The sequence below is a fragment of the Oryzias melastigma genome, linkage group LG13 (genome assembly GCF_002922805.2).
Source record: "Oryzias melastigma strain HK-1 linkage group LG13, ASM292280v2, whole genome shotgun sequence".
Classification (NCBI taxonomy): domain Eukaryota; kingdom Metazoa; phylum Chordata; class Actinopteri; order Beloniformes; family Adrianichthyidae; genus Oryzias; species Oryzias melastigma.
Window position 1 is genome coordinate 6,619,300 of NC_050524.1, and position 17,169 is coordinate 6,636,468.

General features: G+C 39.9%; 1 protein-coding gene across 1 annotated transcript in view; it reads left to right on the forward strand.

Annotated features, from left to right (window-relative positions):
• Positions 1 to 16,066, forward strand: part of cntn5 (contactin 5) — a gene marked incomplete at its 5' end in the record, with an annotated part of 141,210 nt that extends 125,144 nt beyond the window's left edge. Inside the window, 6 exon segments of the mRNA XM_024277809.2 lie at positions 12,923 to 13,157; positions 13,254 to 13,363; positions 13,442 to 13,628; positions 13,710 to 13,822; positions 14,616 to 14,784; positions 15,145 to 16,066. Coding sequence (XP_024133577.1) covers positions 12,923 to 13,157; positions 13,254 to 13,363; positions 13,442 to 13,628; positions 13,710 to 13,822; positions 14,616 to 14,784; positions 15,145 to 15,230 — 900 coding nt within the window. The 3' untranslated portion in view covers positions 15,231 to 16,066.
• Between the last annotated feature and the right edge of the window lie 1,103 nt (positions 16,067 to 17,169).

Below are 17,169 nucleotides of genomic sequence, written 5' to 3' on the forward strand. Positions count from 1 at the left end.
CACTGTTTCCTAGTATTTGTTCCTGTGTAACATGAACCCAGCTAAGCCACAAGTACACCAGAAAGGCTTTGCTGCTTTTTATAACATCACACACCTCCACTCCAGCTCTCACCTTGCTGGTGGTGTGGGATTGTTGCAATTTGTTACCTCACCCAAGGAAAGTGTGCGCTTAGTTTTGCCTGTTTGTAGAAAAGGATTGTTCAAAAAGTAGTGGGCAGATTTATGTGAAAGCTTTACTAGAAGTGAACTCTGAGTGTTTGAAATGTACTTTTTTATGAGAAAAAATGAAATGAAGTTCTGAATAGGGATGGGCCGATATCATTTTTTCCGGCCGATACCGATATTTTCCCTGCAACTGTAACAGAATATTTGCCAATACCGATATTTGAATGTCTAAAATAACACAAAGTTTAGAGATTTCCAATAACATTCACATTGCCAAGAACAGTGCAAACGTGTATCCCAAAAAACTATCAAAACATAAGTAAAAACTTAGCTTCAATATTCAATTACTGTTATTTGCAATGTGATAAATAAATGACGCAAAATAAAATGGCACATCCATCGTAAAACTGGTATTTTCTAAATGTTTTAATAAACTTTATTATTGTGAGCGTTAATGTAACATTTGAGAGTCGGTCACTGCGTTTTAGACAGAGCGGCTTAGAACGTGGAAACAGTTGTCTCCATAAATCCATATTTGGAGGAAGACTCATGGTTTTGTCTATAAACACAAAGAAACTGTCTAAATATGTCTATTTGTTTGACTTCCTTAGCTTTCAGCTTTGGGCTTTTGACACTGCTAGCGCTCTAAGCGAGCAGCCACTTTATGTCACGCAATGCGGCAAGACAGGCAGGTTTGTTGAGTAGAATCAGTTATTTTTCCAAAATAAAACTTCCTTTCGAATAAGGAAAAATAAAAAAGTGGTCTGTGCTAAACAGAGCACTTCTGCTATAACCACTATTCAAATGGAAAGATAAATATCGATGCTGTATATCAGTGGAAATTTTGAAATTGAACCAAAAATCTTATTTTATGTAAATGTCAGCTGATTCTAATACTGACACCCGATATATCATCCATCCCAACTTCTGAACATTAGACCAGTGGTTTTATATTTCTGCTTTCTGGCAAACTCATATTTCCTCATTTACGCTACGGCCACAAATACAACTGCCACCGCGCGATGAGGAGGTAATCTTGTAGATTTCATGACGCATTTTCAAATTTTTTGAAAATCGTTGACATAGTTATGAATGCAGACGGCGGGCGTCAGGCGTGCAAAATGACCCTGTTTTTATATACCACCGTTGGCTGGCGGCCGGTGCTACTTGATATGGACACCTGCTGTCCAGATACATTTACACATCGTCCAGTCAGAGCTGCTGCCAATCAGCTGTCACTGGTTTCATAATGGTGTCATCACCGCCTGTTACTGGACTGTCACCATGCAACCTCAAAATGTGCCTGGGCGGCCACTGATTGGTGTCAACCTTTAGAGAAAAATTGTTTGGTCGCCAAAATTATTTTATTTTTTGTTAAAACCTCTAGGGCGTAACTAATTTCAACACAAAAAAAATACATTTTTAAGTTTTTACTGAACAAAATGTGTAAACATTCAAAGTGCAGAAAGAAAAAAAAAATGCATCCTTCGATTTTAATAACTGATTGACCCTTCTTTGACAGCAATAACTTCAACCAAATGATCCACATACTTTTTCTTGCAGCAATGTGGTATTTTGGGATATGTGATCATCTTCTCAGATCAACTTTATAACCTTAGTTGCAACTTATTCATATACACCAATTTATGTAAATATGATGGGGATTTAAACATTCAAGGATTTGGTAATTCCTTCCTAAATTTCTGCCTCCTAGTTTTTATTTGCCACAAATTTGCTTCTAATTTCTTCCACCTTCTACCACTTCTGTGTTTTCCTACTAGCTCTAAATTCTTTGTTTTAGCTTTTAAATTTTTCTTCCCTGAAGTTAATTTAGTTTAATTATTAAAGTTCAGCCATTTCATCCTTCCTTCCTCCTCATTGCTTGAATAGCAGCTCCACAGCCGTCAGTGGACCCAAGGGACCCATTCTTACTTCCTGCTTAGGGCTGGTTTAAAAACAAACAAAAAAAAGATTAAATTAGTTTCAGGTTAGTTCATTAAGTGGGCCAGATTTGTTAAGGGTTTATGTGCACAAAATTATGTTGATTTTTTTTATTACTAACCTTTAGAAATTTGTAATATGGTAGAAAGAACCAATTGGAGGAATAAAAAAAAACATTTGTGATTTTTTCAAGCGTGAAATAGAATTATAGTATCTGTAAAACAAGTCAGTTTATATATTTACTCCCATGTAAAACTTCAGTTTGTCAGGGTTTTTAGGGTGAATACCAAAGGCAAGATGGATTTTGATGATTGTGACTATTTTATTTTAAAAATTAAATTAATAAATTAAAAGATAAATAAATAAAAAGAGTGTCCTTTTTTGATTCTCCAATTTGAGAATAACCATTCTTGCATTTTTTCAACAACTAATTGGTTTGTTTGTCACTCTTATTTCTTTGATTTGGATTCATGACATCACATCCTGTCAAAATGGGACCCATTGTGGAACCAAAAAGCTGATTTTAATTTAGTCTAATATGAACCAAATGTCTGACATCCAGTATTGATCTTTTTTGAGCATAACATCTGCCTTTTTAAAGACCCACTCTGATCATCTTTTGATCTGTTGCAAAGCGTTCCCAGTGGTCTTTTAATTATGATTATGTTTCTTGCATTTTTAATTAAAGTAAATCTGCTGCAGCTGGAGGATCTGATTAAACACAGGATGTGTTTTATTTTGAAAGGGACTTGACTGTGCTTTAGACAAAAGTGAAAGAATTTGTTATATGTAGAAAAAATCAATAATAGGGATCATTTCAAAGCTATATTTTGTAAATGAATGGCCACAAAAACATAAATAAAGTGTATTTTGTATTCTTCTAACTTTGAGGTGAAACTGCGGCTCTCTCTGAGTTTTGGTCCATAAGAACCTGGACCAATTAGCTCTTTTAGCGTTAAAGGTTGCAGACCTCTGCTCTAAATTATTGCCCCTCACACCCCCAACCTGGCATTACTGGTGCAACAAAAATGGCGACCAAAGTCTGACCTATCTCGCAGTAGTCTATAGCTAGACACCAGCTCAGATGAGGAGAACGAAGATGTTCCTTGTCTAGTTTTCTTGTGGCCCGCATATTGCATTTTCTACGTCACAATGAATCGCCAACAGCATGTTTTTTTCCCAGTCCTGATTCACCACGATTTGAATAAAGAAATACTCAGAAATATAATTCAAACCTATTTTTATTCATATATGTCCTCCGTAATCTGAAAAATGATAAAAATGTTATTTTTATTGGAGTGGCTCTTTAAAAATGTGTCTTTGTGACTGTATTACATGTCTGCTATCCCTCTTATGACCTAAACTCTTGTAGGGCCATACAGTCTTCACCTAGAACCTGCTCCTGTGATATCAACCACCTCTTTAAATCACACAGTTCTTACAATAGCTACTCATTCAGAACACCATCAACTACTACTAATTGCACTTTAAAAAGACTCAAAAGCTAAACTTTTGAGTAAAGAACGAACAGTGGCATTTGTGCTGTAGGTATTCTTTTAATCAACTGGTTACCACAGCTGCACACCGTCAAAAACAGCTGAAAATAACCCAGGTGGTGGCACGCAAGTCTCCATGAAATCATGACCCTTTTGATAGAAAAAGACAAGTGAGACGCACATTATATCCAGGAGGATATCAGAAAGGTTGAGGTTGTCCTGTGGGGCTCAGAGGAGCGCTTATCATTTAGGCACAGTGACCTTTTTCCATTTCAGGAGGGATGAACGGTGGACCCGTCGCCTGGGCTCCGGATGATATTCCCTGACTTGCTTTCTTTGAATGCTAACTCAAACTGAAGGACTCTCAGCAGGTCAACAAAGGGGGCCGTGGCCATTCCATCAAAAGAACAAACCTTAAAGGAGCAGTCAGCTGCTGGAAATCAGCTCCTAAGATGGGCAGTAGTGAAAGTGATTGACTTGTAAAAGAAACTGTGTTAGAGGAAGCCTCATTCCAGCAAAAATCAAGTTATAATAATAAAAACACTTAAAAAAAAGACAATTGATACTCGTAAAAAAAGGTGGATTCGTTCAATTTTTCATTGTTTGAAACAATTCTGTATTGTCCATCATCCACACTAATATCAAGCACCTATGTGGGTGATTATAGTATCCTCCTGCTGAAATGTATTGGGCATTTCAAATAAAAAACCACAAGCTGTGTAGATATTACCAGCGGGGGAAAAAAAATCTCTTACTTTAATATTGGTAAAAGCCCAACAGTAGGTTTGAGCTCACGGCTTAATACAATTTAAACGAGGTTCAAATTTATTCTTTTCAAGTTCGCTTACACATCCAGGATCTTGGAGTCAAAGGGCTCAACTTGATCACAGTTGGACGACGTGCTGATAAAGCTCCAAACAGGCCGGCTGGGCTTTGTTCTACACTGAACCGCATCAGCAGTGCAGGTGATTAAGTGCAGTAAATTTAAAAATGTGCTCCCTCTACAGAGGCCACACTGACTCCCAGACTCATTTCCACTAAATGCTGGGATTTCCATTCATACGTGCGAGAAGAGAAGTCAGCAGACGATTCAGAAGTTTTTGAGATACTAGTGAAACATTTTCATGAGAACAGCTTGCCTCCCTCCCAGATTCAGGACAATGCATGTCTGGAATGACTATGAAGGGAGTTGATGATTTGCAATTAAGATGGGTTGAAGGATATATTAACAGGGGAATGGCGAACAGATGTGGAGGCGACTGACAGTTATTCTTGTACTTATTAGGTATGGCTGCCCAACTGCCACTGGGAAGATAACCTTCACATCAGGGGAAGTGCACCTCCGTGGCACATTATGGGAGATAATGTCCATTCCAGATGGGACGGTGTTTGCCACTAGATCATTTCCTATTTATAACTCACAAGTGTTATTGCTTTGGCCAGTACAACGCAATGGCGCCCTTGTTAAATGTAATCTAGAGTCCACTGCTTGGAGAACAATCACAGGAAGCCAAAACGGTGATTGGCTTTTGGTTAAACATACAGTGTAAGACTAATGAAGACTATTCCAAGTCATAAATACACTTGTATGATTAAGAGGCTATAAGTGAATTAATTACTTGCTAATAGCTGTCAGTAATTGAGCACTTTCTAAAGCTTCTGATTTTAGTTATAAGTCATGGTTGTAGTGTTTCTTGGACTCATAGAGTGTTGTAGACAGGAGCAACTGCATCTAAAAGTGTCACTACGACCATCTTTTGATCAATGTTCAAAGCATTTCCAGTGGTATTTATTCAAAATTAGGCAGATTTGAGCCAAATTCAAAAACCTGTGTTGTTTTCAAGGACATAGTTTCTGCAGAGCGGCAGGATTTTATCAGAAATTTGCCTTTGAGTTGTGTCATGGAACAAGCAAGTCTGCCCCATTTCCCATCATCCCTCTGTTTACATGCTCTCCTGCTAGCTAACCTTACCGGTGCTCTAGATTCACAACAATTTAATTAAATAAAAAATCAGAAATGCAATTTTAAGCTTAATTTTCTTAATATGTGTCTTTTATCATCAGAGGAAGGTCACATACACATGTTTTAACACCAAAAACACTGTTGATCGTGTGGTAAGAGTATCATGAAAGGATATTGTAAGTTACTCATACCTATGAGAATGATGCTGTCATATGATGCTATAACTCCTTTCTGAAAGGATAACACAAGAGGACAGGACTCCTGTCTCAGCCCAGATTTGAAAAATGCCTCCCCAAAAAAAGGAGGGGAGTTGTGGTTTGGATCTGTGATTGACCGAGAGGTTATCTTGAAGTAACGTGGTCACTCTCAGATCTCAGAACTACCTGTGGAGGTTGAGGATCTTCCTCCTCCACCTTCTCCTGAGACAGGCCCTCATGGCCCAGACTGAAGGGGACACGTGTCTCATTGGTAAAATGACGCTAGCATCATAGCTAATAACGTATTAAGCTGACAATCTAGAATGAAATGCTCATAGCAAATCCCATCACCAGGATGAAGTTTGCTGGATTCATTGCACTAAACTACTGTTACCTAACTTCCAAGTCCACTAGAAAGTTGTGCAAGTCAGTTGATTTTTGACAACCGAAGGCAAAACACATACGAGTCATGCTAAAGCTAACATGATAACCAATCGTTACAGAACGAAAGATGGGCGGGGCTATACTGGAGCTGCAGAGCGTGATGATGTGAAACTTCTGAAATGACTTGGGACTTACACCAGTTGACCAATCACAAAATTCAAATGTAACACATCGTTTCAACCTGCTGGGGGCAGCACACAGATGGTTTTTGACTATCATTTCAGGAATTACACAAGTTTATTTCAAATTTAAAAAGAATGTGGCAAGGACCAACAGACAGCATTTTAAAGCCCCATTTATAGAAGTTAACAGCCAAAAAAAGTTGATTTAGTGTTGAGTTACCTTTTAAGGTACAATAACTGGCTCCTTTCTAACTGTCCGCAAATACTGCATACACAGATGATGTTATAGGACCCCCTTAGAATGCCCACACAAACTCTCTAATTTCTTTATTGCGTGGAAGGAGCGTGTAAGGGGCACACACTTATCCCGTGAAGAGACTTAGGGGAGGTTGAAAATTAAAAAATTGGTATGATGCTCTTGTGTCTCACCCACTTTAGCCATATTTACCCTTAAATCTTGGTTAAGTATTCTCTGCAACCTGTCGCTTGCAGTATGCCCGCAGAAACAAATGTGCATTCATATTTTCTCTCCATTGGCTCGCCTGGTGGTCTATGACTTTAATATTTAGTGAGAGCCACCTGCCTGCTCCATAAAGGGTGGTTGTGACTAAGGCCTAAGAATTGCTTCGTATGCCGTTTTTCTCTTTAATTTTAAGTGTTATTGTGCCAGTTCCCAGTCACATTCCGGCGTTTAAAGAATCAAGCAGAAAGCTGAAAGTTTGAAGGGCGATTGGTCATTTCCAACGTTCACTTTTCAGTCTCCTCAGGCAAAGCCCTGAACTCCACATATCCCCAAGTGGGATTACGCTTGTAAGGTGTTGTTTTTATCAGTAAATATATAAATCGATAGAATAACCAGTGTAAACCTTGGTGAAATAAATTGAAGTGATAAAATCAATTGAAATAATACATATTGTTGCAGGTTTTTATTTAAAAATGTGATTTTTTATAAGCCTTGTTCTGTAGTTTTGCTATTTCTTATATTTGTCATAAACTACATGAAAAATATAATTTATTAATTAAATAGTAATTTCAAACAGTTGAAATCAATAAAATTTAAAAAAAAAAATGAAATCACTTTTAAATTTTGTACAGTCAACAAAGAAAAATCATAGCAATGGTTATGAAACACTAAAAAACTGATAAAATGATCACTTGAACATTTATTGCTAAAAAAATGTTGCCATTTACCACAAAAAAAAGCAGATTAAGCGGGATCTTTTGGGTCTGATATGGACTCTGTTTGATGAAAGGCCTAATTGTATTGCGCTAAAACAAAGCCGCTTGGATGAAAGGTGAAAAGATTCAAGGAAAAAGATTTTAAGTACAGTTGCTATGATTCAATTTCAAGACACTAAAACAACACAGTCCAATGAAAACTGTCTTTTTTGTGTTTTCCTGCAGCATTTTTCTCATAGTAGAGGACCTACATAATTTACGATTAAGACTGCGGTTCTCACTATATCTTATGTCAAATCATGTTGGATCTGAAAACTGGATGCTTGAAAATGCTCAGACTAATAATGCAGTTACTGAAGGTGACTCAGGTGTGGGAGACATGATGGTTGTTCAACACTCATGCTGTAGCGAATTGCAATTCTGGCTCAAAACTGTACGACTGGATCGATCCCAAAAATGTTTGCACTGCTAACGTTAGCTTGAGGCTATAAGCTCGCTCATGAGTGCGCAAACTAAGCTCTCAACGACGAGGAGGGGGCGGTTGATCTATCACCAGCCCCGCCCACAACCTAAAATTCTTTTTCTAATGAGCTACTGCTGCTATGCCTAAAATATGTCTTAAAAATATGGCTAAAAACGTCATAATCATTATTAAAGGATCACTGGGGACGATTTGACGGTAGGAAAAAATATAGTAGGAGTGGTACTTTAACACAACTAATATAGAAGTTCTCTCCAATTTAAAAACAAACATGTATTTGAAGGTAGAAGCTAAAGAATAAAGTCAAGTCACCATTTATATTTTGAAACACTCTGATCATGGCTGTGGCTTCATGTGTGAAAATTTATGACCAAGAACAAAAAAAAAAATCTCCAAACATGGATTCATCTCATATTTTTAATCCAAAAACATTTGAAATTGTCTCAGATTTTAATGTCTATTTTATTTCTGTGTTTACTTTGCATACATTTTCATATATATAATTTGTTTAAGTATGTTTATTCTTCTCTCAGGACATTTTTTCCATTCCTTTAATTAAAAAAAGTGAAGTTTTTTTTTTTTAATTGATATTTAGCAGCGAGATGAGAAAGCACAGAATTATCCATTGTTTAAAATCACTCAGTTTTATCCCCTAAATTTTGATCACCGCCTTTTTTTTGGCTTTTGACCCTGATATAAAAAAAGGTGAAACAACTTGATATAAATGCAGGAATTGGAGTGCTCGGGTGAATGTGGGTTACGGGGTAAAAGCACTTTGAAATGGTAGAGTCTGGGAAACTGCCTTATAAATGCAGTCCTCTCAGCAAGCAGCATCAAATTACAATTCTTGCTCCCCATACTTAGATGCAGTAGCCTCCTTGTGGTATCTGGCATCTCAAATTGGTTTTGCTCTGCTCTATTTATTCTTTTTCTGCTAAATGCTTTTTAAAATAAATCACGGCTCCATCAGTGATCAATGGAGATGGATATTAAAAGAGACGCTGGAGGAACGTTCACCCTTTTGGCAGTCGAGCCATGCGAGCACGTGGCAGCTCTGCCTTTCCAATCATCTGCGGAGAGTTGTCAGAGCTTAGATGGCCATGGTGGGCAAGGTTATTAAGCAGGATGAATGACTAAACAGTCTCCGCAGCTTCATTCAACCATCTCATTAGAGCCGGCTGTTTGACTGCTTTCTCTCAAGGAGTCATACGGAGGACCATTAGGGATGCCCCCGTAGTCACTGTCAGTGAGCCCAGCAGGTCCAATCATTTCATCCGGGGGACCTAACTTACACTCCTGTGACACCCTGTTCACACTTATCCGGCGCTATCTTACTCCCCACACCCACAAGTAATTGTAAATCCGGCAAGCTAATTTGTGCTGATTTGAGAAGGCGAACATTAATTGGCATGTCTTTAAGAGCACTGCCTCCTCTGATGATAACGTTGATGGGAGCTCCTTTTTCTTCCACACATCATCCTCATAATTTGGCAGTCGCAGCGACTGGTCCTACTGAATGAAATGAGAACTAAATCTTCATCTTCCTTCACATGAAAAAAAAACAAAAAAAAAAAAAACGGGTAAGATGGACAAAACCTTTAGGGATCAATGTTCCTGTGTCGCTTGTGCAATTAGTCATACTCAAATTCAACTTTATTTGTATAGCGCTTTTCCTGCTTCTGAGCATCTCAAAGTGCATTCCACAATAAAATAAATAACAGTAAGACAAAAAGTAGAAAAGCAATCATAATGAAAATTAAATAAAAACACATTAAAAACCCAGCACACTAACACATCCGGCAAATACGATCAGATTAGATCAAATCAATTATAACTAAAAATATATAAAATCAAATAAAAACATGTGGACGTGTAAAAAAACTACATAAAAGCTATACTAAAAAAATTCAATTTAAGCTTCTTCTTGAAAACCCCCACAGTGGATGAAGTCCTCCCACCCTCAGGCAGACTGTTCCACAGGCGAGGTCCATGGTGCTGAAATGTGGCCTCGCCGTGGGTTTTAGTTATGACTTTTAGAACCACTTGCAGACCTGCACCTGAGGACCTGAGGGCTCTGGGAGGGTCAAAAACTAAAAGTAAATCTGATCAAATGAAGGTCTAATTCCTTGTAAAGAGTCGGTCCCACTGGCTGGAGCACTGAAAAATGTCATCCCCGTGGTACAGACCTTGTTAGCAGTTCACTGGTAGTGCATTGGTCGAGATGTGGCAGCGGAATAGACGCGGATACACGCGGTACAAAGTTTGAATCGCCATTACTCGTGGAAAGAATTTTTGAACTGCACAAACATTTAGACCGCGGGTGACTGCGCGTGGTACCAGAGGTACAGTCATGCAATGGCTGTGGAACAGCAGTGGAGCAAGCGCCGGCACACGCGCTTAAATGTGTTTGTGCATGGCTGTAGAACGGTCGTTCCACTGCTTACAGCGTCTGTTTAGCGGCCGAGCATGGCAGGACACGCTTACACGCGATTAAGCAGCGCTCTGGCAGTGGAGTGGCAGTGGAATGGACTGCAGAGTCTGTATCACTGCTATTCCACAAACATGCATAGAGTTAGCGAGTCTAAACGCGTGTAGCAGATTTTCCAAATTTGTTTACCCATGATATGGCCGTCAAATCCTGTGGGACCAGGCCTTAAGCTTTTGTAAACCAATAAAAAAAATAGACTAATTAAAAATATGAACATATTGCAGTGATGTCATGCAGCAACGTGACTCAGTAACGTGACTCAGTAATGTGATGCAGTAACTTGGCGCGGTAATGTAATAAAATAACTGAGTATTTTAATGCATTTGTGTGATACAGTAATGTAACACTGTAACGTTTCAATGTAACTTGATGCTTTAACGTGGTGCAATTATGTGGCGCAGTAAAGTAATGCAGTATCTTAATACAATTATGTGATGCACTAACATGACTCAGTAACGTGATGTTACATGATGCAGTAACTTGGTGCAATAATGTCATGCAGTAGAATAATGCAGAATATTAATGCAGTTGTATGATACAGTAATGTGACGCTGTAACATCTTAATGTAACGTGGTGCAATAACGTGACACAATAACTTGATGCAGTCATGTGACCCAATAACGTGATGCAGTAAAGTAAGAGTTTTTTTAATACATTGTGTGATACAGTATATTAATGCAGTTGTGTGATACAGTAACATGATGCGGTAACATCTCAATGTAACAAGACGCTGTAACGTGGCGCAATAATGTGGTGCAGTATCTTAATGCAATTGTGTGATGCAGTAACGTAACTCAGCAACATGGCGTAGTAGCTTGATGCAGTAACACAATGTTGTAACAGGACACAGTAATGTGGCTCAGTAATGTGATGCAGTGACGTGGTGCAATAACATGGCGTAGTAGTGTGATACAGTAGCACGATGCTGTAACATCTCAATGTAACAAGACTCTGTAACGTGGTGCAATAATGTGGTGCAGTATCTTAATGCAATTGTGTGATGCAGTAACATGACTCAATAATGTGACGTTACATGATGCAGGAACATGGTGTAGTAAAATGGCACAATAATGTGACTCAGTAATGTGATGCAGAATCCTAATGCAATTAAGTGATGCAGCAACATGGCGTAGTAGCTTGATGCAGTAACACGTAACAGGACACAGTAATGTGGCTCAGTAATGTGATGCAGTAACGTGGTGCAATAACATGGCGTAGTAGTGTGATACAGTAGCACGATGCTGTAACATCTCAATGTAACAAGACGCTGTAACGTGGTGCAATAATGTGGTGCAGTATCTTAATGCAATTGTGTGATGCAGTAACGTAACTCAGCAACATGGCATAGTAGCATGATGCAGTAACACAATGCTGTAACGTGGCACAGTAATGTGGCAAAGTAATGTGACGCAGTATCTTAATGCAGTTGTCTGATGCAGTAACATGACTCACCAACGTGACGCTGTAATGTGACGCAGTAACCTGACATAGCAAAATAAACGTAACGTTCTAGGGTTACTGTAAATAGGCTACTGCACTGTAGTAAAGTGATTAACGGAACATACTAATGTAACGCAGTGTCGCAACGCAGTAACACAATAACAGAACGCAGTAATAGAATGTAAAGACACTAACTTAATGTATCGACCTGATACACTAACTCAATGTACTAACTTAAGTTACTAACAGAATGAAAACGGTGCAAAGCCACTTTTCTCCTGCACAGTTTATACTGATTGCATGAGCACTTCACTACTTTAATTGTTACATTTAAGTGCAAGAGTGCTTTCTCTAGGAGTCAGAATCCGCTGGAATTCCGTTAATTGTGCCCTTGAAGAGTTACGGTAGTCAAAAGAATGTCAACACTGGAGCTAAAACTCCAGCGTAAAAGAGTCGAAGCCCCTCCAGCAGACTTGTTGCCAAAACCAGATGTACAGGTGTCTGTCATTTATTAGGTCTAGCCAAAGATTTAATCCCCGCGGCTCAAATTTTAATTAGATTCTCGCTGGCTTAATAAATTGGCATTTGATTTGATTAGGCGCAGAGCAGCTGTGGAAGACGGCTCCCAGTTTCACCACTTTAGGAAAACCAGAGATAATCACCGAAGCCGGCACACAAAACCTGTGTTGCAAAAATCCTCCTGTCAGACACGGAAAGATAAATGGCTACATAATGTGTGGAACTGAGCTAAATATGATTTGTTTCCATTACTCAAGGCTGGCTGCATCTTTATTAATAGTGGCAGGCTGTTACAGTAAATGGTTAGGAAAGCAGAAGTTAGTCACAGGGGGGCTTTCAAGACGAAAAAAAAAGCTTTTCTGTCCGAAAAAGATCCTTGATTGCACTGAAGAGGCTGTTCAGATGAAGAAATGTGCAAATATTCAGAGGTTTAGAGCTGCTATGTCACATTTAGCAGACACTAACTGCTGATTTTTCTTTGTTCAGCCCGTATCAGAAGAATTCCAAAATGGTGAGGGCTTCGGGTACATTGTCGCCTTTCGAGCCAACGGCACTCGAGGCTGGAAGGAGAAGATGGTGACCTCAGCGGACTCCACCACGTACAAATACAGAGACGAGACCTTCCCTCCGCTGACTCCATTTGAAGTGAAAGTGGGCGTGTACAACAATAAAGGGGACGGCCCTTTCAGCCAAGTGGTCATCATCCATTCTGCGGAAGGAGGTGTGGTGCTTTCCTTTATATTTTTTCTTTAAATTGATTAATAAAGTAAATTCATGATTTTTTATGAACTTTTTAAACTCTTTGATTGTTCCACAGAGCCAAGAGAGCCACCGTCCGACGTAAAAGCTTACAGCACTTCGTCATCGGAAATCAGAGTGGCCTGGAAACCGCCGAGTCCAGGGCCTGGAAAACCCAAAGGATACGAGGTCTGTTCACATCATTTTGTGATCATTTACAAAAAATATTTCCTTAAGCAATTAGTTTACTTTTTTTTCTGTCAAAAGGTTCAGTTTTGGAAAGAAGCGGAGCAGGAAGAGTCTGGAAAAAAACAGCGTACAATGAAAAACGAGACCTTCATGATCCTGACGGGCCTGGACGGGAACAGTCAGTATCTCATCACGGTCAAAGGGTTCAACAACATTGGTCAGGGTCCCGCCTGTGCTGCCATCAAAGCCAGGACCAAGAAATTCCGTAAGTGAAATTTCGCCTCTGAAAGAACTCTAAAAAGTTAAGGTTGTGTGGATTTTTTTTAGTCTGTCGTTTCCTTTCCAGCTCCAGCTCAGCCCCCGGTGAACCTCGCCTGGATTCAAGAGGGAAACAATGTTTCCTTAAGCTGGGATCCAGTCAAAGCGAAAGACAACGAATCTGACGTCATCGGGTACATGGTAATGACCCCTCGCCTCATTTCTCAGCTTCAGGATGCAGAGTTCAGAAAGTTGTTTGTCCTTTTATGATTGACACTATTGGTTTACCTTAATACAGATCCAGAGGTTTGCTGGTTTAATATACAAGATCAATGCTACAGAGTTTGTGTCTGAAACACAGAGAATACGAAAAATAAACAAAAAAGGAAATTAAATATTTTGGATGGATGGATGGACGGACGGATGGATGGATGGATGGATGGATGGATGGATGAAAAGATGAACACATACATGGATGGATGGATGATGCATACATGGATGGATGGATGGATGAATGGATGGATATATACATGGATGGATGGATGGAAAGACTGATGTATGCATGGATGGATGGATGGATGATACATACATGTATGGAGGGATGGACGGGTGGATGGATGGAAAGACTGATGGATGGGTGGAGGGATGGAAAGACTGATGTATGGATGGATGAAGGGATGGAGGGATGGAGGGATGGATGTATAGATAGATATGTGGATGGATGGTTTTCTAGATACAGAGTGAACATGACAAACATGAAATGATAATCTATAATTCCAATTTTCTAACGTTTCAAAAGCATTTTTTGTCTCTTTGACAATTTCAGCATTTAGTCAGTACCAATATTTGTTTGCTGAAGTTTTACCAACACAGCTTTTCAGTACAGTTTCTATAATTATTGTAGAATAAAGTAAACTCTTAAACACCACATCATTTTGTGCTAAAAGCAGAAGTCAGCTGTAGTTAAAATGCTGCGCCTGCTCTCGTCCTGCAGGTGTTGGTGAAACAAGAGGGCCGTGGCTACAACCAGGTGACACGAACCATTAACCCGTCCACCGTGCTCTCACTGCCCGAGGGAGGCACTTACATCATTGAGGTGCGCTCGCTCAGCGAAGGGGGGGAGGGAGCCGCCAGCTCCCAAATTCGACTTGTCACCTCCTCCGGTAAGCTCCCAGCGAGTCGGCCGCCCTCCCGCTCCGTCCCCCACTCTGCCGCATGACCTCTAAAACCCAATCTGCAAGCTGTTCTCCTGCACAGAGTCGCCACATCTGTTGCCTGAGCCAATATTTCTTTGGTTAATGCCGCTTTAATTACTTCGCCCACACAAACCTTCCTACAACCAATTAACTTTTTTCTGAAAAGGGCGAACAGGCAGTTTACGACGAGACGCTTCCTTTCCTTTCTACTTTGTGTCTATTTCTGTAAAGCTCCAAGCTTCACCAGATCAATCCTGATCATAAAAAATGAATCAATCTTTGCGTGTACTTGTTTTGACTAACCGTCTCCCCTTTGTCTCCCGTCAGGCGTCCGAGCCAAAAGTGGGCAGTGCTCCGTGCACCGAACGAGCCTAACGTGGACCGCACTGCTCCTGGTTCTCCTGGTGCCTTGAGCTTCCTGGTGAGGCGGCTGTGCCACCCTCACCTTTATACAGGGAGACACCAGTCTTTTTCTCCCTAACTCCCTATGACTGCCTGCTTGCTCTGGCCTCAACCACCTGAAAGGGCCTGAGGCGTGCCGACGGGGGTCGAGTCTGCCAGCTAACGTGCAGCTCCTCGCAGCTTCTTCTTTTCAGTTTCCTGTTCTTTTTTTCATTTATTTCTTGCCGAGGCCCTGGATGTTTGATTTGTACACTTCTTTGGAACATCGCAGTAATGTTGTACTGTAGTGTACTTTGTGCAGAGAGGTTTATTTAATCACCTTAACGTTCTGTGTTCTCCTGATTGACTGACACCTAACCACTCCCGGGCGGATCTGTCTGTGGGCTCCACAGAGCACCAACAATTCCTTAAAGCTGCAGCAGTGGTAACACGGGGATCAGCCGGCCTGTTTCTTTTCATTATTTATCTGCATCAACCCCGCCCCCCCCGGCTGCCTAGCAAGCAATGCAGCAGAAGCTCAGTAGAGATAAGTGCATTGTTTTCTTATTCACACATTAGGAGAAAAACAAGTTTTTTTATGGAACCAAGACTCTTACTATTTCGAGACTTGCTTTTTTTGTACATTGTGTTACCTTTAGACAAATAACAGTGGTGTGTGTCAGCTATGTCCAACTCTGTTTTTTGGTAGCAGTAAAGCAACGCTTGATGACACAGTTTGATTGTTGGATATATGAAAGTAGGAAGCCGGTACTCACCTGTAGTGCCCAAATACATGAATAGACGAAGACAACTCTGTATGGACTTCTGGTGTCGGTACAAATAAATGTGATGTATATTTTTTAAATGAGTGCTGTTTGTCATTTCTGGTGTGTGAACTCTAAGCTTCAGTTTTCTACATAAAATATTGATCTGAAGTTAGTTTGTGTTTTTTTACACAAAAAGATAAAAAAACAAATATCCGTTTTTGGTGTTGGGAATTATTAATCATGATCCAGAACAGTGTGAGAGGAGACAGCCTGCTAGTTCTGATGATGGACGTGATGCTAACTGTTGCAGTTCCTCAAATGACCACTGGAGGCTGGTTTCAGAAACAAGCAGTCTTCAATTAACTCCTACAAGTGAAAAATTGGATCAATTAACAAAAGTTTTGTGATTTGTTGCATTTAATTCAATTGTATTTATAAAGCCCAATACCACAAAATAATTTCCTCATTGGGCTTCATGCTGGTAATTGTACAGAAGCAGAAGGTTGGTCATAAAACAGACTAAGCTAAAACTAGTTATCTCTTCACTTAGACCCCCCTTCCTGATAAGGAAAAACTCCTAAAAAACCTGATTCAGGAAAAAAAGAAGAAATCTTAGGAATGTCCACATGAAGGAGGGATCCTCCCCCAGGACGGACACCGATGCACCAGGACTATTAAAGAGGAATTAGCTTATCTAACTCTACAACTATGTATTTGAATAGAGTTAAAACAGATAGGACAAGGGGACAGGTGCGGGCGAGGTTCATTGCCAAGATGAGCCAGAGGCGCGGTCCACAGCCAAGAACAGGAGCACAAACGATCCACCAGTAATCAATCCCACTCTTAGATGAGAGATAACGAGCCGGAGGCGTGGTCCACGGCCAAGAACAGGAGCACAGGCGATCCACCAGTAATCACTCCCACTGTGAGATGAGAGATAACGAGCCAGAGGCGAGGTCCACAGTTAAGGGTTAAGAACAGGAGCACAAACGATCCACCTGTAATCTGAAATCTCTCCTGCAACACATGAATCACACTGCACCAAACAGAAGCACAGAGAACTAAATATAATAAATAACAGAGAGGAGAAGTAAATTTATTAGAATGATAAATTATTAGTTTTCACCAAATTAAAATTTTAAGTTGTTGGCTTACTAAAGCCCAACAATTCAAACTAATATTTTTAAATGCAACAAATTGCAGA